Source organism: Saccopteryx leptura, chromosome 6 (assembly GCF_036850995.1).
Source record: "Saccopteryx leptura isolate mSacLep1 chromosome 6, mSacLep1_pri_phased_curated, whole genome shotgun sequence".
NCBI lineage: Eukaryota > Metazoa > Chordata > Mammalia > Chiroptera > Emballonuridae > Saccopteryx > Saccopteryx leptura.
Window position 1 is genome coordinate 80,594,983 of NC_089508.1, and position 22,010 is coordinate 80,616,992.

General features: G+C 50.6%; 1 protein-coding gene across 3 annotated transcripts; it reads left to right on the top strand.

Annotated features, from left to right (window-relative positions):
* Positions 1-23: 23 nt before the first annotated feature.
* Positions 24-21,747, top strand: BMF (Bcl2 modifying factor). 3 transcript variants are annotated; one of them, XM_066341828.1, is made up of 5 exons: positions 24-164; positions 553-678; positions 2,798-3,091; positions 4,551-4,711; positions 17,514-21,746. In XM_066341828.1, the coding sequence occupies exons 3-5, from the start codon at positions 2,803-2,805 to the stop codon at positions 17,613-17,615; spliced, it is 552 nt and encodes a 183-aa protein (XP_066197925.1). In that variant the 5' UTR covers positions 24-164; positions 553-678; positions 2,798-2,802; the 3' UTR covers positions 17,616-21,746. The 3 variants fall into 3 exon arrangements, with proteins under 3 accessions (XP_066197925.1, XP_066197926.1, XP_066197927.1); XM_066341829.1 differs by lacking the exon at positions 24-164 and adding an exon at positions 175-358; XM_066341830.1 differs by lacking the exons at positions 24-164; positions 553-678 and having other exon boundaries at positions 17,514-21,747.
* Positions 21,748-22,010: the final 263 nt, after the last annotated feature.

Genomic DNA, 22,010 nt, shown 5'->3' on the forward strand with positions numbered 1-22,010 from the left:
GCGTGACGCGCTGGAGGCGGGGCCTCATCAGCTGTTTGCGGGATGCCCGGAGCGGGCGTATTTTGGAAACAATAACACACGGTGCTGAGTGGCCTCCTCCCGCGTCCGCCCGCCCTCTGCGGCTGCGGTCCCTGCTCGCGTCTCCCGCTTCCCGCAACAGCCCGGTGAGCGCCCGGGCGGCCGGGAGCCTGGCCGAGTTGGATCGCACCTCCTCGGAGAAGTGGGGAGTGGAGTCGCGCTGCGCGTGGGGGCCCGGGAAGGGTTGGGCTGCGGGTGTTTGGGGTGAACATGAAGGACTGGGGCGCTGGGCTACAGGAACCGGGTGCAGGACCCACATCTCAGTGCGCTTCTCCACGAGGCAAGTTGGGGGGAGTAGTATTTGAGAGTCCAAGGAGCTGGGTTCAGGTGTGCAGGGGAGGAACCTGCGGTGCGCTGCAGAACCGACTTGGGCGCCAGAGAACGGCCCGGCCTCTGGATCTTACTTGGTGTTGTGCAGGGAGTTCTGGGGCGTCCTGCCTCCCTGCGGAGTCTGAAGGCCCCTCTCCTTAACAGCTGGGCTTTCCCTCCTTCCCAATTGAGTCTGGGCGCCAAGCCCCCGAGTGCTCGTCACGCTGGACCCTGGCGCGGAGCCCTGGCATCGCGACTCGGAGGCCGAAACTCTCTCCTGGAGTCACCCAGGTCTGCTGTGTGTTGTGTGAGTGAGTAAGTGAATGTGTGTATGCGAGCGTTCCCAGATTTTAGGCTGTCGTGGAGGTTCAGAGTGTCTGTCTACTGCCCTTTTCTAGGAGGAGGAGTCTACTAAGTTGAGCATCCTTGTCAGAGCCCATGGGGCTGGGGTAGCTGCTGAGGGCATTAGTTCCCCTTGCTAGGTGTAAAACCTTCCCTAGTAGTGCTCTCAGGAAGTGCTCCTCCTATAGGTTTGGACATAACCTCTTCAACTCTGGGGAGGGAGGAGAAGAGGGTCTCTACTGTATCCCAGTTTACACTTGACCTTGCCCACACCCCTTCCGAGGCTGCCACCTGCAGTTCAGGTAGAGAGTGGGAAGGGTCCTCTGGCTGGCAGGGCCACACCCTCTGGCTGTACCTCCCCCACGTCCAGTCTAAGCAAAGGTTGAATTTTGGGGCTTTGCTGGGAGGGGGAGGAGGAGGTAGTGGGCATCAAAGGAAGAACCAAGACAATGAGTTCTGCTTGTGATTGGCTGTCGAGGGCCCCTTTTAAGTTGGGATTGCCAGCTTGCTGAGAAGAGGTTGAAGGGCAGGAGGGAAGTCCCTGCCAGGTGACTGGCAGGACAGCAGTCTTTTCAGTAGGAAACTTTGTTTCCTGGTGCTGAAAAGCTGGAGTTTTCCTGTCTCAACCCCCCTTTGGGAAACACAATTAAAGGAATACCAGGTACCTGTTCTGCCATCCAAGTGGGCATCTTCTCACTCTCCAGGAAAGAGGGCGGAGATAGGACTAAATGGGATGGAGAGAGGGTTGAAGCAATCAACAACTGAAGAGACAGCTTGCATTTGGAAAAGCCAGGATTTCTGAATTTTAACTGAGATTTCTTTAAGTACCTTATCGACCCAGAGACCATTTGGCTTCTTCAAAGGCAAGAGGAAGCAGAATTCCCAGGGAATCTCTAATTGAATCTGGCAGTGACAAACATGGTCTTTCTGTATCCTTAACCATTTAAGTGGTTGCTTCTGGCTGCTCCAGGGGCTCTATAGGGTTCCTAGTGTGTGTCTGTAGGGGCCTGGCTTGGGAACTCAAGATGCTAGGTGGTTCCAACATCAGACTTCCAAGAGTCATCAGGTGGTGCAAGAGGAACTTCTTTATTACCAAGAAACTCGTATCAGCAACCTGAGTAGTACAGGCAGTGAGTGAGGTCACAGAGAAAGGGCCAAATTTCACTTCCTCCTGTGAGGCAGGTTGTACTAATCTCAGGTTCAGCACTGGCAGGAATGGTGGGCTGTGGAGAGAGATTTGAAGTCTTGGAGACTAGTGAGTTGGGGAGGCTGGCAACATTGCTGGCTGCTGGACCTACCCTCTAAGCCAAGCTATGGTGGGCAGACAGCTCTACCGTGCTGAGAGGGCAGCTGCAATTACTAACTTGGGTCTTCCTTCCCTCTCTCTCCCAGGACACACTCTTACCACACCAGGGAGCCTGTTTGTTGTGTTGAGCAAGCTGGGGGTGGAGACGAGAGTAGATGAGCAGTTGGGCGGGGCTTAGCAGGTTTGGAGGGAACCTGGCTGCCCTAGGATTGCTGGCTAGCTTTTGTTTTTGCTGCTGAGCCTGGAACTCAACTCAAATTTGGTGGTTGGTTACTCAGGGCAGTGAGTGAGAAACAGTGTTGTGAGTGCTGTGTGTACAGCCAGTCACAGCACCCTTCTGCCCTCCCACAGCCACTCACAGAGGCTAGTCTTGTTGACATTTCCCCAGGTACCCTCAGTGCTTGTAGCAGCTGATCATACCCCTGCTATTGCTCAGAGTCAGTAGCAGTCAAACTTCATGATCATGACCAGCTGGGTCAGAAGAAGAAGGTTGAGGGGAGGGTGGCTCTGGGTGGTCCCAGGAAAGAGTTGTAGAGAGTCCTTGAACAGTAAGGCAGTCCACATCTGGGGAGACGGGTGTCACCGTTGGCAGTATTATATCATTAAGGTTATCAGTCATCAGTACCTGGCTCTACTTCCCCAGATAAGAACGGAGAAGAGGGGAGAAGGATGGGTAGAGGAGGACACCCCCCTCCAGGACTCCCACTCCAGAGTTGGCCTGGAAGGGGGTAGCATCCTGGATGCTTTATTACGCCCTAACAGGGGAGATGGATCCACCTCAGTGTGTGGAAGAGCTGGAGGATGATGTGTTTCAGCCAGAGGATGAGCTGGGGACCCAGCCGGGGAGCTTGCCCTCTGCTGACCTGTTTGCCCAGAGCCAGCTGGATTGCCCCCTCAGCCGTCTGCAGCTCTTCCCTCTCACCCACTGCTGTGGCCCTGGGCTTCGACCCACCAGCCAGGAAGACAAGGCCACCCAGACCCTCAGTCCAGCCTCCCCGAGCCAGGGTGTCATGCTGCCTTGTGGGGTGACCGAGGAACCCCAACGACTCTTTTATGGTGAGTGCTCTTAGCCTCAGGACTCCTCAGAGAGAGTCTCCATAGAGAATTGGGGAAAAGAGGGGACTTTCCCTCCCCAAACCTGCCCTTCATTATTTCCTTCCCCAAACTGAGCAGCAGGGGCTAGTGATTTCCTCCACTCTTACCTGCTGCCTTTCTACTTGTCATTGTTCTTTACCTGTGCTCCTTGAGCACCAAGAAGGACAAATTCTCTGCCGCTATTTCTGTTCTTTTGTCCATTTCTGGAGGAATCCTTGGGTCTATGGTGTCTCATTGGGTTGAAGAGAGGGTACCCAAGCCCCAGCTTTTACATCCCGTGGCCCATAGAGTGGTCTAGCCTTTTGTGTCCTGGTATGATGTACCTTCTGTAAAGTGGCTAGTGTTGCTCTGGAGAAGGCTGGGGGATCAGTGTAACTTGCTGTTGACACTGAAGGGGAAAACCCAGCTGATTCTGGGACAGAAGGTTCCTGAAGGCAGAAGGTGGCCCCCAGTCGTCACTTGGGACTTTCTGTGCTTGGAAGGGGAACTGGAAAAAGAGGTTGAGACTACATAGGCTGAATGCCAACACAGGGGCTGTTTCCAAGACTCAGTAGGACAAGACCCCTTCATTTGTGGATATAAATGGTTTGATGAGCAATATGCCCTCCTCTGGTAAAAGGGCAGTTTAGACACACAGTCTGTTTTCTTCTTTTAGCACAGTAGCTTAACGGAGGGAGGAGAAAGGTTCAGAGGCTATCTTGCTGTGTCTGATTGAGGAGATGCTGCAGTTATGCCTGGAGGGAGCTGATCCATAGGGTAATTCTGGCACAGCAGTTCTGGCGGGAAGAGGGAACGGAGGGAAGAGGCAGGCAGGCGCCCCTAGTGGCAGCTTGACTGCAGCATTGGTAAGCGTGGAGCTCTGAACTGGAGGTCTTGCCTGGGGCTGCCTCCAGAGAGGAACTTGGCTTTCTGTGCGTCTGATGAGTTTTCTCTCCCTAGTTTTTGTACCATTGCCCAGAGCTTTAGAACCTGAGATCAGCCTTCCTCCTCAGCACTAAAAAGCGAAAATACATTTTTATTTTCTCTTTCTCTATCCCTTGCTATGTGCAACCCAGGAAGTCTGGAGAGCTGCCTCCAGTGCTTTTCCAGAGAAGAGCTTCAACCTACTTCTACATGAATAATAAATTATGGTCAAGCATAGCTTGGTAAATAACGACAGAAGGTTGGCAAGTTCACCCACACATATTACTCTGCTGTGGCGCTGCGGCGAATGGAGAACTGAAGAAAAGGCCGGGACCATTCCCTTTTGTACTCCCAGCATCGACTTGTATACACTTAGGCAGCAAGCAAGTCAGGTTGTCCAAATTTGCCAGCCTGCCCTGATAAGGCTTCGGTCCCAGGTCTCTTCCAGAAGTGTTAGACATGGGGAGAAAGGGGCAGTTGTGGAGGATACTGAGATGTGGGCCCTCTGTCTTTGCAGGCAATGCTGGCTACCGGCTCCCTCTCCCTGCCAGTTTCCCTGCAGGCTTGCCCCTTGGTGAGCAGCCCCCTGAAGGACAGTGGCAACATCGAGCAGAGATACAGATTGCCAGAAAGCTTCAGTGTATTGCAGACCAGTTTCATCAGCTTCATATGCAGCAAGTAGGCATGGGACCTTGGGGTAGGGTGGAGGGTGGCAAGGTTTGAGTCTGCTGGGGCTGGGGGCTGGGGCCTGCCTTTGTAACTTTGTCTTGCCAGACCTCAAGGATATGGTCCCAGAGTTTTGGCCTTGACTATTGTGATTCCTGAGACTGGATGGGCCCTACTGGATGAGCACGCCTACCCTCATCTCTGAGCTCCAAGTTGGTTATCTGCCCACTCGCAGCTCAGGCTCCATAGAGTGTTTTGTTGGGAGATGCTACCACCCCTCCTTCCTGGAAAATGGGATGGTTTTTTAGAGTTTTGCTTGACCAACTGTGTCTTCTTGAGGCCAGGGCTGGGAGATTGTACCTTACAGACTTTAAGGGAAGAATTTTAGGGTGCTACGGTGAAACTGGATAATTGAGGGTGCCTGGCTGAGGTGCAGTGGAAACCAAAATAACCAAGGCAGAGAGATGGGCCTGAGTGGGGGAAAGTGGTGGAACCGGTTGTAACCTGACACTTCCCAGCTGGAGAGGCTGCTCCTCATTGTCTCTGTCTGGGAACTGGTGCCTGGGACTCCGGAGCGTGTACCTCAGAGAGTCGCTCCAGACCAGCGGCCGGCCGGGTGCTAGGCTGGTGCTTGGCCGGCAGCCTGGCACCAGCCCCGCCAGGGCGGGGCACCCCATGTCAGTGGAGCATGTGGCTGAGTCCATCAACAAAGGCGGCGGCTGGCAGGCTCGTGCTGGAAGAACCTTCATGCCACGGGCTGGAGGCTGCCCTGCTCTACAGCCCTGTCTGGGCAGCCTCCAGGCACTTAACCCTTCCTCTCTGGGCTGACTTTCTGGATGGCTGCCAAGGCAGTGAGAGGAGCCTGAGGCTGGTCCGTGCTGGTACAACCACCTCCGAAGCAGAGGCGCACCCCCTGGGAGTGAGCACATTCCCTACCTCTGGGACATTATCCCTGGCCCTCAAGATGTGTGTGTATGTGTGCGTTTTGGTCTGTCTGTTAGTTTGTCTTATCTGTCTGTTTGGAAATCAGGAAAATAAATAACATCATGATTGGGCAAGACCTTGAGGTTAGATGGGTCACTTCAGGTGACCACAGGAGGCCTGTTGGTAGTAGTAGGTTTGACTCAAAGACCAATCAATTACCAGCACTAGGAGGAAGAGAAATCTACTTTGGGTCTCCTGAGAACAGGCCATCAGGAGTTAGGGAATATTAGTGCTTTCTGCCAAGGAGTTCTGAGAAAAATTTGAATCTAGAACTGGTCCTGGTGGCTCTCCCAGTCCCTTAGTGATCAGGAAGGGAGGATGGCCCTATGCTTAGATAATAAGGCACTCTGTCCTGTGGTGCCACAGTGATTAAAGCATTGACCTGGAACGCTGAGGTCACTGGTATGAAACCCTGGGCTTGCCTGGTCAAGGAACATGTGGGAGTTGATGCTTCATACTCCTCTGCCCCCTTCTCTCTTTCTCTCTCTTCTTTCTAAAATGAATAAAAATCTTTAAAAAACAAAACAAAAAAAATGAGATAATAAGCAGCTTGGCCTCCTCTTCTTACTCCAAACTCCAGTCTCTAGTCCTTTGATTTTTCTGTGGAATTTGGCTTAGAGTTTCCCCTTCAGTCCATATGTGGACTTACTCTGATTCTTGATTTCTTTCTCTTGGCCGCCTTCCTGCCCATTCACTCTACCCCGGTTGTACATACTATGTTGTTTCCTGTTTTCTAAGAGGGCAAATAGTGTACACTGAAGAGATGTAATGTTTATTGTCAGGTGCCTTTGACATTTTAGAAGAGCATACACAGTTTTCTACAGTTAAGAAATTATTCAGAAGTATGCAAAAACTGTCACGACGCATACAAAACTCAGAGGCCTATGGCTGAGTCCAGCTCACAACTTCCAGTCCTGATGTTGGAGCTGATATAGGACACAGTGGCTGTGGGTCTCTTAGACACTTCTAGAGGACTGTCTGCAAGGCAGCTTTTTTCATTTCCAACAGACCTGGTCTCTCTCAACAGGTATTTCCCAGAATATTCCCCCATGTATTGGTGAGCTCCTGTATGCTTGGGACTACCATATTTCCCCATGTATAAGATGCTCCCATGTATAAGATGTACCTTAATTTGGGGACCTGAAATTTGAAAAAAAGAAAGTATTACATAAAGTTAATGAACTCAAATTTTATTCATCATACAATTCATACAACTCATCACTATCAAAACTCCCATCCATTAGCCTGTCCTCCTCTGTGTCTGAAGATGAATCATTGTCTTCAACAATGAGCGCAAAAAGCGCAAAAAAGCGGGAAATTCAAGTAAAAAAAATCTACAACCACTGTATGAGACGCGCCCAGTTTTTAGACCCCAAATTTTTAAAAAAATGGTGCATCTTATACATGGGGAAATATGGTAGGTTGAGAGGCTAGAACAAGCCCAGGGCCCGCTCTTCCTGATTCCTGAACAGGAGGAGGCAGCCCTTATCCCAAGGTTGGACCTTGCTCTTTGCTGCCTGGCCTCACTTCTCCCAGTCCAGGGTTGCCTTTCTGAGGGCATGGTTCAGCCCTAGACAGGATGCTGTCATCTCAGGCAGAGTCACTAACTGGGTAGGTAGGAGGAGGACTAAAACAAGAGAACTAACTGTAAAAGAGTTTTCCCCTTCTCTGTACCTCACCCCATGTCGGCTCCTGAGTTTTCTGTGCCCTGATTCACCTGCCGGCTACCTCTTTCTATCTTGCAGTATCAGGAGGCGAGCCAGGGAAGCCTTTCTAGCCTGATTTTTCCAAGTTTTCCATTACAAAGAACCAAGCTTGTTGTCTGTGGAGTCCTCTTGCTTCACACCCCTCCTCCCTGCTCACCCTGCTCACAGACCTTTGCCAGGAGCTTATCCTGGAGGAAGGGCTAGGATAGTGGCACCTCGCCGATCTTTTAGCAGTTAGTTTTAAGAAATGAGTGATTTTCATGTAAACTACAGTGTAATATTTTATATCTAAAAAGTACTGTTAGCACTCCTACAGTCTTATTCTTTGTCTTTTTACCCTCTTCCCTTCCCTCATCTTTACAGGTAGGAAAACAGACCCTGGGGAGGAGGTGGTTCAAGATAAAGTCTTTAGGCTTTAGGCTTTGACTAGAAAGTCAGAAAGCCCAGATTAAATACTGGTTTTGCCACCTACTAGCCATCAGGAAGTCACTTGACCTGGCTAAGACTATTTCCTCTTCTGTAAATTTGAGCTAATAACACGGAATTTTACTGTGAAGGTTACTGGTCAAGGCAGTAACCTTGACTAGTAACCTTGAGATAATACCTGTGAAAATTCCAGGACACAGTAGGTATTCTTCTTCTTCTTTTTTTTTTTTTTTTTTTTAACAGAGAGAGAGAGTCAGAGAGAGGGATAGATCGGGACAGAGAGACAGGAATGGAGAGAGATGAGAAGCAACAATCATCAGTTTTTCATTGTGGCATTTTAGTTGTTCATTGATTGCTTTCTCATATGTGCCTTGACCATAGGGCTACAGCAGACCGAGTAAGCCCTTGCTCAAGCCAGCATCCTTGGGTCCAAGCTGGTAACCTCGAGGTCTTGAACCTGGGTCCTCTACATCCCAGTCCAATGCTCTATCCACCTGGTCAGGCCACAGTAGGTATTCTTAAATGCTTATTTGCTTTTGTCTCCCTATAATCCTAGTTAGCCTTCATGTTTCCCACGCCACCCATCACACTGATACCTGTGCTCTCTTCCACCTGCCCTGTCCAGAAAAGTTGCTGTACAAGCCATGTAGCTATGGGCTTTGGCCCTGTACGTTCTCAGTGAGTGATGGTCATTCCCTGTCATTGTTGACTGAGGTTAGAGAGCCATGAAAGACAACCCAAGTGGTAGTAAGAAATTAAGGGGGCCTGCCCATCTTCTTCTTCAGTTTCAGAAATGGTGTCCAGAGCCAGACAGTGACCATTGATCCCTCAGTCCTGTAAGAGTGTGAGCTCTGCCTTTAGTCCCTGGTTTGAACTTCATTTATTCTTTTTCTGTATCGGGACAACTTCTCCCTAGGAGATGTGGAGCTGAAGGAGGGGGCATAATGAGGGGTAAGTGTGTTATAGGATGTCATTATGGCAATTGAGTTCATTAACGTGACCCCAGATGAAGAGGGTGCAGATTCTCAGGGTGTCAGCTTATGCTGACCATAAGCCCTCCCAGTGTACCTCCCAAAGAACATGCAGGTCTAGCTTGGTTACCCAAGCGATCAGTTCAGGGTGGCTCCTCTGGACCAACCAGCAAGGAACTGGCTGGCAGACCGGTGTCAGGGAGGTACTTGCTTAGGCTTTTTAGGTCTCCAAAGCAACAAGAGAGAGGCAGAATGAGTAGAGGTAAAAGCCTTTCCAAACCTGGTCACACACTCTACCTTCCTTTGGCTGCGTCTGGGGTAGAAGGTTCCCCTTTTGCTCCTTTGTGAGCTGACCAGCTGTAGCGGGTGACCTCGCTTGGTCTGTTGACTGTGGTCTACTTTGACTCAGACTCGTTAGGGTGTCCTGGTATTTCCGTGTTGGTCCAGCTCCTGCAGGGAAGGGGAGGTGCAAGTTTGCTTCTTCACTGGCCTCATGGCTGCTCTCTTCAGAAGGGATGAGTCCAGCTTCTTTCCATTCCCCCTGTCATGGTCTTCTCCTGCATGGGCCTTAGAATTGACAGTAGCTGGTGTCTCCTCCCATTGAGAAAGTCTTCTGTCCCAATGACACCATCTTTAAATTTGTGGGGGTATTTTGGGACCATGTTAAGAAGCCAAGAATCCTCAAAAGAAAAAGAGAGAGAGAAAGTAGCTACTGTAGACTGTTGAGTAAAGCTAAAGGAGGGTTGGGATTCTTTGTGTTGGAAATGGCTTTTTCACTTGGACAGGGACTCGCTCCATTCAGAACAGTCAGATTTGGAAATTCCCTGAATAGTAATTAGACTTTCTGGAAAGAGAAATCTTAGAAAAATTTCAGCCACTCATTTGCAACCATCTTTAGTTGCAATATCACAGAAAGGATCCAGACTTCAAGGCAGATCCCGGTTCAAATCCGATCTCTGTCACCTGTGAGTACTGTGTTCATAGGCAAATCACGTATCTTCTCCAAGACTTGGTTTCTAATATTTACTTGGCAGAGTTGATGTGAAAGCTCTTTGGAAATGATAAGACATATAAACTATTAAGGTATTGATAAGTTTAACACTTTTAGAAATGTGTTAAAGGATGATTTTAGAATTTCACTTGGACCTGCCTTTTGTAGTTCTTGTGGAGCTTTTTAGGCAGTTGTGCCCAAGTTGGTGTTTTCATGGTTTATTAACTAGCAGCTTCTCTGCCAGCAGCCTGATCCTTTGTTCAGGGAGCCCCTGACTGCTTCCTGACCCTCTGGGATGCTCTCCTTGTCAGCAAGTGGTTTTCTGGAGCTCAGACTGTTAGTGTGGTTGATGGGGCAGCCCTGGGCAGAAGCCTCAGAGATATACCTTAAATTGAGAAGGGCCCCAACAGAGCCAGCCTCTATCCCAGGATTGGGAGGTCCACCGAGGACAGTGCCTGGGAAGAGTGAGGCTGGGGGAGGGGCCGTGAAAAGCTGCTGTGCGTGAGAGCCAGCGCAAGGGCTTGGGGGCCCTGTGTTTGCTCTGTGGCTGGCTCTGTTTATATCGCTCGCTATATTTAGCTTCTGAGTCATCAGCGTGGCTGACTAGAGGCCAAGTTCCCCACACAGATCTGCACCTGACTACTCTCTCTTCTAGGAGAAGGGTCTGGTAATTATGGACAGTTCATTCTGTCCCCACCAAGGGAAGCCATAGGGATGGAAGTTGGCTTTTGTTTTTTAGGGGGGGAGTTCGCGGGTGATGTGAGGAAGGGTTTGGGAGAGGCATTAGAAAGAAGGAAAATGAAAAATGTCTAGTTTGCCTTTTGATCCACTGCTGGCAACCAAGAGGGCATGTTCCATGACCAGGATGAGAACAGTCAATGCCATGGTGAGGGGGAAGGTCCAGCTATCTTCCACGTTCTGCTTGCCTTGTCCTGTCCAGGGAACGGGTCTCAGGTGGAGACAGGAACAGCCAGCTGCAAAGGCCCCAGGTTGGGAGTCAGAACCTTGGGATTCCTTCTCCACAGTCTTATAGACCCACAACAGACCTGCCCCCTCCTCCCTTCCTCCCCTTTGACCAGAGCGCACACACCACGGTTCCTTCTGAGCTCTTAAGAGGTTGCCTGATAGTTTGATGGAGCTGTTCTCAGATTGGGGGAAATAGAAGCACAGAGCCATCTCTGGGGGAAGCTATACAAGGGCCTCAGCAGTCCCTTACCTCCAGGCCAGGGAAGTGCAAAGCAGGACTCTGGGGACCTGAGTGGTAAGCACAGCGTGTCTCTAATCGCTAGCCCCACATGGCTGAAGGCAGTGGCCTCCAGTTGCTTTAAAGGAAGGCCTGTCTTTTCTGAGAACCTGTTGGCCCCCAGCTGCCCTTTGCCATGGTGGTGGCCTGTGGCTTCCACCATGGACAGGCCTGTCAGCCCTGCTGGCTGAGCTGAGAAAGCTCTGGGCCAGGAGTATTTTTTCCTTTTTTATTCTTCCATTTCATTGCTCGTTCCTTGGGTATCTGGGTCAGAATCATTCTGGGACAGTGGGCCCACTAGGCTCAGGCTGCCCCAGGGGCTCAGAATCCCTGGCTCAGCTTGGCAGCCTGGACTTCTGAGCCCAGCTGCCCCTGGCTGCTGAGGCCTATCTCCGAGTGAGAAGTCAGGGATTTCCCAAGGACTTGATAAGTCTGTCCAGGAGATAGTGCTCCTGGAAGGGAACGTTGAGCAGAGCGTGTTGAGAGAAGACTCAGCACAGCTAAGTGTGCCCAGGCCCCACTGGCACTCCCCAGGAGAGGTGAGCTTGCCCAATGCAGCCACCAGGCCCCTGCTTTACATAGGTTTTTCTCATTTGATCACCACAGCCACCTTGTATTTCTAGACCCCATTATTCTCGTCTTATAGGAAAGTGAGATTCAGAGAAGTGAGATAACGTGCCCAGGTTATACAGTAGTGGCTGAGGTGGAAGCCATATACATCTGTTGATCCTAAAACCACAGTCTTCCCCCTCCACCCACTCCTCCTCCTCAGTGAGCACGTGCCGAAAAGCAAGAACATGGTCTAGCACCCACTTCTTGCCCTGACCCCTCTCTGCCTCCTGGCACACTTAGTCTGTGTTCTTGCTTTACTCCCCTTTGGATTGCAAAATAATCGAAGACAAAGTTGACATTGCTCATCTTTGTATCCTTCATAATTCTTGGCACAGTTGGGTGCTTGATAAAAGCTTGCTGAATCGAACAAAAGTATCTCCCTAACTTCCTTCAAGTGGAATTTTCCTGAAGTCTCCCTTATCTCCATTCCTGTTTTCAACAGCAAGTCTCCTTCCTTCACCTGGGCAGGTGGGTTTAGAGTATGAATGGGGTTTAGAGTAAACGGGAAAGGTAGGATGGTGTCACTTTGTAGAGAGTGTGTCTCCCCATAAAGCAGAGTATATATAGTTCTGCATTTTAAAGAAACTGAGTGTGCTTTCAGGGCATGCTCTGCAGTTATAATTTCAGCCCAGTTTTAGCTTTATTTCTGTTTGATCTTCAGTTAGCTCTCTGCCTCTGAAAGGTTTATTTTTTCTGGTCCACAGCATCCTTACTAAATAGTTAATGGTCTGGAAACAATGTCTCTAAACATACTAGGGGAGCAGTTCAGTGGTGATTTGCTTTGAAAAGTTAATACTATTTTTATAATGTGAATAAACACACTGTAATATTTTAGTAAAAGTACATAGCTCTGGAGTCAGAAGTCAGGGATCTGAATAACCCCCTATCTCAACGAACTGACATAGGGCAACTTTTCTGAGCCTTTGCTTCCCTGAAAGTGAAACAGGAGTGAGAGTACCTGCCCTTCCTATGTCCCAGATCTTTTTGAGGAGCAAACGGGAAGATAAGAAAGTATTCTGTTCTAAGTAGGAGATATAATAAATTGCTATCTGTTGGGTAAACTTGCAGGGTTCTTTTAAGTCAGGGCCACAGTGCAGCCTTCTTCTGATCCTTTGGGGTGAATTAGCTCTTGCCAGAGCATCTGGAAGACTGGTGACACACAGAGCCCCTCGCCCCCCAGGGTGTGAATTGGATCCAAAGTGGAGAGGCAGAGGGGGATTCTTATCTGTTCTATCTGGGGAGGGCAGGGAGCACTCTTTGTGCTTAGGGCAGAGGCCTCGTGGGATGGAACAGTTTGATTTGTGTAATCCAACTATGTCAGACACCACGGCTAGCACTTAAAAAAAAAAAAAAAAAAAAAAGACCTGGCCAGACATCAGTTGTTCCTGGCCTCAGACAAGTGAGTTATCTTGCAGGCTGACTTTTCTATAGTCAGTCCAGTGTGTGCTTATTGAGTACCTGTGTGTGTCCCTCCACGATCCCTGTCATACAGGATAAATGCCTTGCACACAGTGGGGCTGACTGGAACACTTGTCAACTGACTGCCTTCATCCCCTGAATACAGCAGAAAAAGTGGGACTGAGTCAAAGAAAGCCATAGGCCTCTCTCTAATGCTTGGTTGCACTCTCTTAACTGAGGAGATTTTTTTTCCTTTTTATTAAATTTATTGGGGTGACACTGCTTAACAAAATTATACAGGTTTCAGGTGCACAATCCCACAACACATCATCTGTACACGGTGTTGTGTGTTCACCACCCCAAGGCAAGTCTCCATCCATTACCATTTACCTTCTATTTAACCCCCTTCCAAATGAAGAGAATATTTTTATCCACCATATTAGAACTGCTTCCCTTGGATATTCACCTTTATTGTTTTCCTCCATGCCTTGGTCCTACCCTCTAGACTCTAAATTTGAGTACTTCTGGGATAAGCTGGAATTCCTGTCAGCTTCCCACGCCCTGTAGCCCAGCCCCCTGACTCTAAGGGCACCCTGACTGTGCACTTGGGAATGCCCACTCTTTGCAGGTTCTCATACTTTGAGGCGTGCTCAAGCCGAGTCTGGGATTGCTGGGCCTTGCTCTGGGGTTTGCACTCATTGATCTGAGATTGTGTGCTGGGTGCTGCGCCAAATATTTAGAGTCAGAGACCAAGCACACTCTTTTCTGGTTCCCTCTTCCTTCTCCCCTTCTCCACACCGTCTCTTCAAGTATCCATGTTCTCTGGTGTTCTGGTGTCTTTGTGTACTTCATCCTGTCGGGTGAATGTTCATTTCCTTCCTCCTTACTGTTTCTCTCACTGGCCTCTCTTCAAGTCCTTTTTCTTTTCTTTTGAGTCAGGCCCTTTTGTTTAATTAAAAAAAAAATTATTGTTGCTCCTCAAAAGCAGGGCATTCTTTGATTCTCTTGGTTTCCTTTCAGAAAAGGGCCTTGTGGGGGCTGCCCTGTGGCAGGAGAAGGCTCAGTGACATATGTGTGGCATCTGCTTATGCCCAGAGAACAGGCTGCTGGCCTGTGGGGTCCCCAGGCCTGCTCTTGCTGGTCTCATGGCTGCTGCAGCCGCCAGCTCAGCTCTGCACAGGCGGCCTGTTCTCCAGCCCCCAGACCCTCCACCAAGCTCACCAATTCAGTTGTTGGAGCTCTGAGTTGTAATCTTGAAGATAATTGTGGATGACAAACTCCAAATCGCCAAACCTTGGGCTTGGAAAGCACCTCAGTGGTTTTCAAATGCCTGTCTGTGGCCTGGCTAGAACCACCTGGGCAGGGTGTACCTCTGAGTTGGCCAAGTCATTACTCTGGTGGGAAGAGGTTGAAAGAGAGTGAAGAAAACACGAAATCATGAAGTATTTTCTTCTAGGCAATAGGATCATGAATGATTTTATTTTCTCTTCTGTAATTTCTTGTTATTTTCCAATTTTCTGCAGTTACCATCTATTACTTTTATGACTAACATATACAATAAATGTTACTTCTGATTTAAAAAATATCACCCAGGGAGCTTGTTCAATATATAAATTCCCGGGCCCCTTCCCTGGAGATCCTGAGCCAGTGGTCTGGGGGAAACCTGTGGACCCGGTGTTCACAGCAGCGCCTCGGTGGATTCTGTAACACAGCCAGATTTGGGAACCTGCATTTCACTTGTAAGGAGAGTGAGGACTCACAGACAGGCTGGTGGGAGAGCTCAGCCTACTGCCAGGTCCTCTGATTCCTGGCCCAGAGTCTTCCTTGCTGATTTATGAGCCCTGAGGTCTGTCGCAGGCAGAGGCACAGAACCGGGATCCTTCCTGAGGGTGGACTGCCTGCCCCCTCCCGTGCCTAGCCTCCCTGTTTCCCAGCAAGACCTCCGCCTTCCTGTCTGACAGCGCTCTCTGGCTCGTAGCTGTTTCTGGGTCTCCCAACACCTCCAATGGTGGCAGTGAGGGTGCTGCCTTGTCTTATTCCCAGAGACCTCAAGGCTCAGGAAGTTACCCGGGCAGCCAGTGGCCTCTATTAAGGGAATTTGGGGAGAAACTGAGGCATACAGGGATGGGATTGAGCCAGGCCCCAAATCATAGAATTGTGATCTCCCTTCTCTATTGTGCTGATTTAGAGAAGGGGAGAATAGAGGGTCAGATTTTCTATAAAGAAAAGTATATACTCGGATCATAGTGATAATTGCTCTAGGGTCAAATAGTCTGGATTCAGTCCAGTCCCTGAGACTTACTAGCTTTGCAACCAAGTTACCCAAGTCTTTCAATGATCTCATCTGTGAAATGGGGATGATAATATAAACCTTCCTCAACAGGGTTGTTGAGGGGACCAAAGTAGTTTAATGTATGTAAAGCAGTGCTACTCATACTATACTGTGTCTGTCTCAAAGTCACCTGGGGATCTTGTTACAGGTTCACATTCTGACGACTCAGTAGATCTGCATTTCTTTTTCTTTTTCTTTCTTTTTTTTTTTTAGATCTGCATTTCTAATAAGCTCCCAAGTGATGCTGAAGCTGCTGGTCCATGGACCACACTCAGAGGAAAAGATGTAAAACACTCCAAACAGAGGCTTGCACACTCAGTGTTACTATATTGTTCTGATCATGGCTGTTATTGTTACTCGGCCTTTTCAAACAGGCACCTGAGGAGACTGGGAATTCCAGCAGACTGGCCTCTCCAGGGACCAGTCTTTTTCCTGGAATCTCCTCCTGCTCCACCACATGACCTTTGCACCTGTCCTGGGCCACAGCTGGGAGGGGAAGGGGAGAGTGCTCTGCCCAGCTGCTGCAGGCCTGAGTCTTCAGGTTTGCAGCTGAGTCCATTTTCACGCTGCTTTACTGTGACCAGATTTTGTTAAGCCGTGTGTTTCCTCTTTTTACTCTTCTTTGTTTACAAAACATGAGGAAGCCATCAGTCTCCCCGGCCACAGTCTGCCAGGCCTCCTCAGTGGCACAGCCCAGTTTCCCTGCCCCTCCCAGCAGTGGCTGTGCCTCCACCTTTCTGGGTTGTTTTCCAGTCTCTCTTCCGCAAGGGAAAGGGCTCAGGGCCACAGGGGAAAGGGCTTTCTGTTCTAGGTTGGCAGGGCTCTGAGGTCAGTTGAGCTAACACCTCACCTCTCTTCCCTTCTGCCGAAGGCAGAGTGAAAGAGCACTCAGCAACCTGCATGCTTGCCGCAGGCCAGACGTATCTGCCAGGCTCTGGGAGTCCAGGAGACCCGGACTCACTTTCCAGTTCTGCCACTGACTTACCCTGTTCTCTTCCTATCTGACTAGGAGTCCCCTGGTGGTGGCCAGGGCTGTGGTTAAGAACAGCCCAAGATGGGGCTCCAGCTCCCCGACCCTTGACATATGAATGTTTGCTGCCTGGGCCACTGCCGTAGTCCAAGTCCAGCCTGTACTGGTTTCTTTCTGCACACTAGGTTTTTATTCCCCTGTCCACTGAGAAACCTGTGGAGAGGGCCGGGGCCCAGAGCTCCCGCCTGGGCAGACAAAGAGAGAACAAAGACCGCCTCTTCCCTCACCCCTCAGTCCCCTTCTGGCCTCTCTGGCCCCAGGGAAATGGTACCTGTGTGGGTGGGGCACCAGCCACAATCCTGTGAGCACTGGCCCCTGACCTTTGCCCCCAGCTTCCCTGCCTGACAGTAGGACCTGGGATAACCTCCAGAGAGTAGTGTGCATTCTTTGTTTTTGTTTTGTTTTCAAGTATGTTCTTGCTTAACGTTTAATTGGCTCCAGTCAGTAGGAAAGCGCTCCAAGAGGGGTTATTTATGGCTTACTGTCAAGAGCAGCTATAAAAAGGGCAGTGCTGAGCTGGAGATGCTGGGAAGGGAGAGAGGGCGGGCGCACAAGTGTGTGTGTGTGTCTGTCTGTGTGCGTGTTTGCACTGGATGAAATCAGATTTTTGCTGCCTCAGCAGTGTGGTTTAAATTGAAGATTAACCCTTTGACCTTCACAGTGTCAAATCACTTGCAGATGGAGGCTCCCCCCTTTCCCCCTTGTTCTCTGTGTTACTTTGGAGTGGGAGGAGAGAGGGGGGCACTTCTCTTTCTTTCTGAAGAAAGTTTGTTGTTCATGCAGCTGAGGTTTGAGGGGCTCAGGAGCCAATCTGATTAAAAGCAGCACTTGGCTAAACTCTGGAAAATCCTGCAAGCGGGGGAAAAGTTTAATCCTCTGTGCACAGTACATAAAGAGCCTGGGCTTTTCTTTTTAATGTTAAAACTGCAATTGTTTTTGGAGAACTTAACTATCTCTCCCTCATCACCACTTCTCTTAAACCCACCCCCCAGTTTGCTGTACTGATAGGATTAAAGGGCCGCGCCCCCAGACATGTTGATCTGACCTTTTATTGCAAATGATCAAGAGTCATCTAAGGCTGCATTTAGGAGCCGCGCTGACTTTTTTTTTTTTCCTTCAAGCACCAGCAGAACCGAAATCGCATGTGGTGGCAGATCCTCCTCTTCATACACAACCTGGCCTTGAATGGAGATGAGAACAGGAACGGGGCCGGTCCCAGGTGAGGCTGGGCTGCCCTCTCAGAACGGGGCTCCACAGGAAGGAAGGACATCGGCCAGGACTGATACTGTGTCTTGTGAAGTTGTCTTTTGTTGTTTTTATCTTAAAAATGTATCTCTGTGTGTACATAAGACATACCCAAGTGGGACGTTTTTCCCTGTTTAGGGCCTTGACCAGGAATGGGGACCTTTGTCAAACACTGTTGAAGTAGAGGCTCATGTATCTCTGATGGTGGGTCCTCCCAAGGGCTCTGACAAGCAGATTCTTCAGTTAGCAGTTGTCAGAGATGACTGGGTAGTCATGTTCTCCGATGAGTGGGCTGTAGCTTGCCCACAGGGACTCAGTCAAGCAATGGAAGACCGATTACACTTCTGGTTCCACCAGACCCGTCAGCCTTCCACCATGGATGGCCCGGATCTAGACGAGTCACACCACTTTAACCCACCCGGGCCTTGGCAGGGGCTTTCCAGCTGAGCGTGGCAGCTTCACTAGGCCAGTCAGCCTCTGTCTGGGTTCTCATTTGGCCCAACCACTGCCCACCCCAAGGGCTCAGGGATCCTTGCCCAGCCCCTGTCATCTCCAGCAGACCTCAGGGAGGGTTGGCTTGCTCTAAGGACCCCGCAAACACGCTGCAGAACGAACCAAGCTTCTGCATAGGCCTCAAAGCTGACGGGCCCCACTTGGATGCCCCGGGATTGGTCCTGAGGTACAGAACCACTGCCATCTCTGGCTTCTTGGAACTAGCTGGGTGTCAGCCGTGGATGAGCCAAAGAATCAATCAATGTGCTGTCACCAGCCGTTTGTGCCTTTGTTGGCTGTTCTTTCCAAAGACCCAGCAACAGACTGCATTCCACCCCCAATGTCAGAGCCCAGGGCATGAAGAGGCAGGACTGCAGTGGGACTGGGAAACATGGCCGTCCCACCCGGAAGAGTCAGCCCTGGAGGAACCCAGACCCCTCGGTTTCCTTGGAAACAACATACCTCCTCCTCCTGATCCCCGTTCCTTTTTCACACATAGTATGACACAGGAAGAAGCCAGCACAGTGACTTTGTCAGCTGAAATATGTCTTTTAGAACAACAGACAATGATTAGAGTGCAAAACTGGCAAAGTGTGTACACATTTCCTGTCTTCCTTCAGTTTCTAGCCAGGCCTGAAGGGCATGCTCTGGAGCTCAGCAGGACCACAGCTGCCTCTGCACTGCCCTCTCTCCCTGCTGGGGCACTAATGGAGAGAACTGAAAGCAGCCCGTCTGCCAGCTCGGACAGCAGGCACGGGGAATCTGGAAAGACGGAGACTCTGGTTAACAGAATCTGTCAACCAGACACCTGTTAACCAGACGCTTAGAAAGTAAATGATATTTTTGCATATGTAAGAAAAGATTACATTGGTGCTAAACAGGGAAGCAAGGCCCAAAGAAAAGATACATTTTCTGGGCAGAGAAGACCCCGGGGCTACCCAAGGACATTGGAGAAGTCCAGAGTAGACTCTCAAATCTGAACAAGCTCAGGCTCCTCCAATTCAGCAAAGAGGAGGTCTTCAGTGCTGTTGAAGGAAGCATTGATCTGGATGTACAGTAGTGCGGGTTGTTCACTGCACGAGGGCACCTGCAGAGGAAGGTCACGGAGGCCAGAATCGAGCCTGAGCTCGGCTCACTGAGTTGTATGCCCTTGTGTAGGGCTGTGTCTTCCCAGAAGAACTGGTGCCTTTCCTAGTTTGCATGAAGGTGCCATACGGGCTCACAATGGCCCTGAGGAGAAGGACCTCAAACTGTGCAAAAGCCTTTGTTTTGTTCTACTTAGATGTTCTGGAGGTATTACCTCTTCTTGGCCAGAATTATATTCTCAGGGTGTGTACCATGATTTGTCTGCTAAGAAGATGGGGTCTTGCTTTCAAGAAGAAACCCAGAGAATAGGCGAGGACTGGCTCTGGAACACGCCAATCGTTGTGAAACCCAGCCTTCTCTGCCTGTCTCCATCCCCTTTCTGATGTGCAGAGGACGTGCGGTGCCTTCCCTTCTCCTGGACCAAGGCTGTGATAGGCAGGCTGCTGGTGTATGCTTGAGTGGAGCACACAAGAAAACCAGGATTATTTCTACCAACCATTTTTAACCCCTCTTGGCAGACTTTCCACCTGAGCTGAGTGAGAGAGCAAATAAATGGTCTAGACTTTGGTGCTAGGCAAAGCCATCCACTTCAGGGACCCTGCCAGGCCCAGGAGCGCCTGTGCGAGAACTGAGCCCAGAGTCTGACAAGCCCATCTGAACTTTGAGCTTGGCGCCAAGCGGAAGGTGGGCTGACTGCATCGCCTCCATCTTCTGTGGAGCCAAGATCTAACTTACTATCCTAAGCAAGCCAGGGCAAAATTGAAAACCTCCCTCCTTTCTCCTCCCTCAGAAAACCCAGGAGGTAACTCCCAAAATAGCCCCAGGAGGGAGAGAGGTTCCTCCTGGCTGGCTATTTTTAATTGGCCTAGTGATCTAGACCTGGCCGCTTCCCCCTGTGCCCCTTGCGTCTGAACATTACTCAAATCCAGCCTCCGGAGACACGGAGACAGGTCCCTCCCCCTGGGCCCCCTGCTCCCACCCCCCATGCCCAGAGGCTTGGCTGTCTCCAATGAGGGGTGGAGAATCAGATTTAGAGGGAAGGAGAGTCTGACCTGGGTCCTGACCTGTAACCAACTGAAGACTTGTGGAGTTTTTGTGGTTTGTTGATGGTTGGGGGTGGGAGAGGGACCGAAAACCTCCCTCCCCATTGTAGAAATGCCCTGGAGGAAGGGAAGCCTGCTATTCAGGGTCAAAACAACCTTTCTCATTCAGAGCCCCAGAGTAGGGGCTTCTGGGAGCCTGTGGACAAAACTGGGGAGGAAATCCTCCCCCCTCGCCATGCCAGACATCTGACTTCCCCAGCTGGTTGAACTGGGCCTGGCCTCTCTGCCTTTGACTGCTTCAAAGTCTGAGCTGCTAGAGAGCTGTCCCCATGGCCCTCTCTTGCTCAATCTGAGGCAGAAAAAGATCACCTTCCAGTGACCTCCCCAATCCTCTAGGGGTGTAGGTCTGTTTCCAAAGCTTATGTGGCACGCACGTTCAAAGTGCTCAGAAGGGCCCAGCCGACTTGTCTCACTGTCTGCAATGGCCAAGCCCTGTTCAAGGGTCGCTCCTGGCTGGGCGTGGCAGGGACGGAGTTGATTAGCATGGTCCGTCCATCTAAAACCTCCATCTGCCTGAAGTCTTGTGGGAAGAAGGCTGGGGAGCCACTTGATTGTCCTTGTCAGCAAGGAGTACACTGCCCCATGAAAGCTTGTCTTTTGGGAGGGGAGGGACATGATGAAGAGGGGTAAGGAGAGGAGAGAACAGCAGAAGCTGGAAGACTTAAATTGCCACCACTCTCAGGGCTTCTGTGAATCATTGCTGCGACTCAGGCTAGAGGAAGCTTAGGGCCTCTCTGTGTGCAAGAGTGGCACTTCGTGGCAGGCCACCCTGGCCAGACTTGTCCTAGGAAGTGGTTAACCAGTCAGCCTGTGAAGCCTCCTGGGGCCGCTGGGCAGCACCCCAGGGCTGGTGAGGACTTAGAGCCTGGAGGGCATGGCAGACAAAGCCCCGCCCTTCCAGAGGTGCTCCAGCCTCACGGCTGAAGGTGCTCAGAGCTGTGTGGGCTCCCGGGTCCACAGTGCCCCTCCCTGCACAGGTGGCCAGTGCCTCTCCCTGCTCTGTGGGCATTGCCCAGCGGGCCCCATCCCTAGGTCCAGGGCTGTCAGGGGAGACCCAGTGAGAATGTAGCATTTTGTTCATCCCAGATTAGTTTCCCTGGGTTCTAGGCACTCTGCCTCTGGGAGAGAAACAGGGAAAGAGGGAGGGAAATGGGGACCCATTGTTTTTTAACTTGTACAGAGTATTTGGCTTTCTGTTCTTCGTGTGTGTGTGTGTGTGTGTGTGTGTGTGTGTGTGTGTGTGTGTGTGAGAGAGAGAGAGAGAGAGAGAGAGAGAGAGTGTATCTTCCTCATCAATTGGTACAGTTTTTAATAAAACCATTTAAAGCAAAGCTGGTGTGTTTCAAGGTGTGGTAAAAATGCAAGAGAACCCATTAGGGAATTTGAGACTTCTACCTTGTGGCCCTGGCTGGTTGGCTCAGTGGTAGAGCGTCGGCCTGGCGTGCGGGAGTCCCAGGTTCGATTCCCGGCCAGGGCACACAGGAGAAGCGCCCATCTGCTTCTCCACCCCTCCCCCTCTCCTTCCTCTCTGTCTCTCTCTTCCCCTCCCGCAGCTAAGGCTCCATTGGAGCAGCATTTGCCCGGGCGCTGAGGATGGCTCTGTGGCCTCTGCCTCAGGCGCTAGAATGGCTATGATTGTGGCAGAGCGATGCCCCAAGATGGGCAGAGCATCGCCCCCTGGTGGGCGTGCCG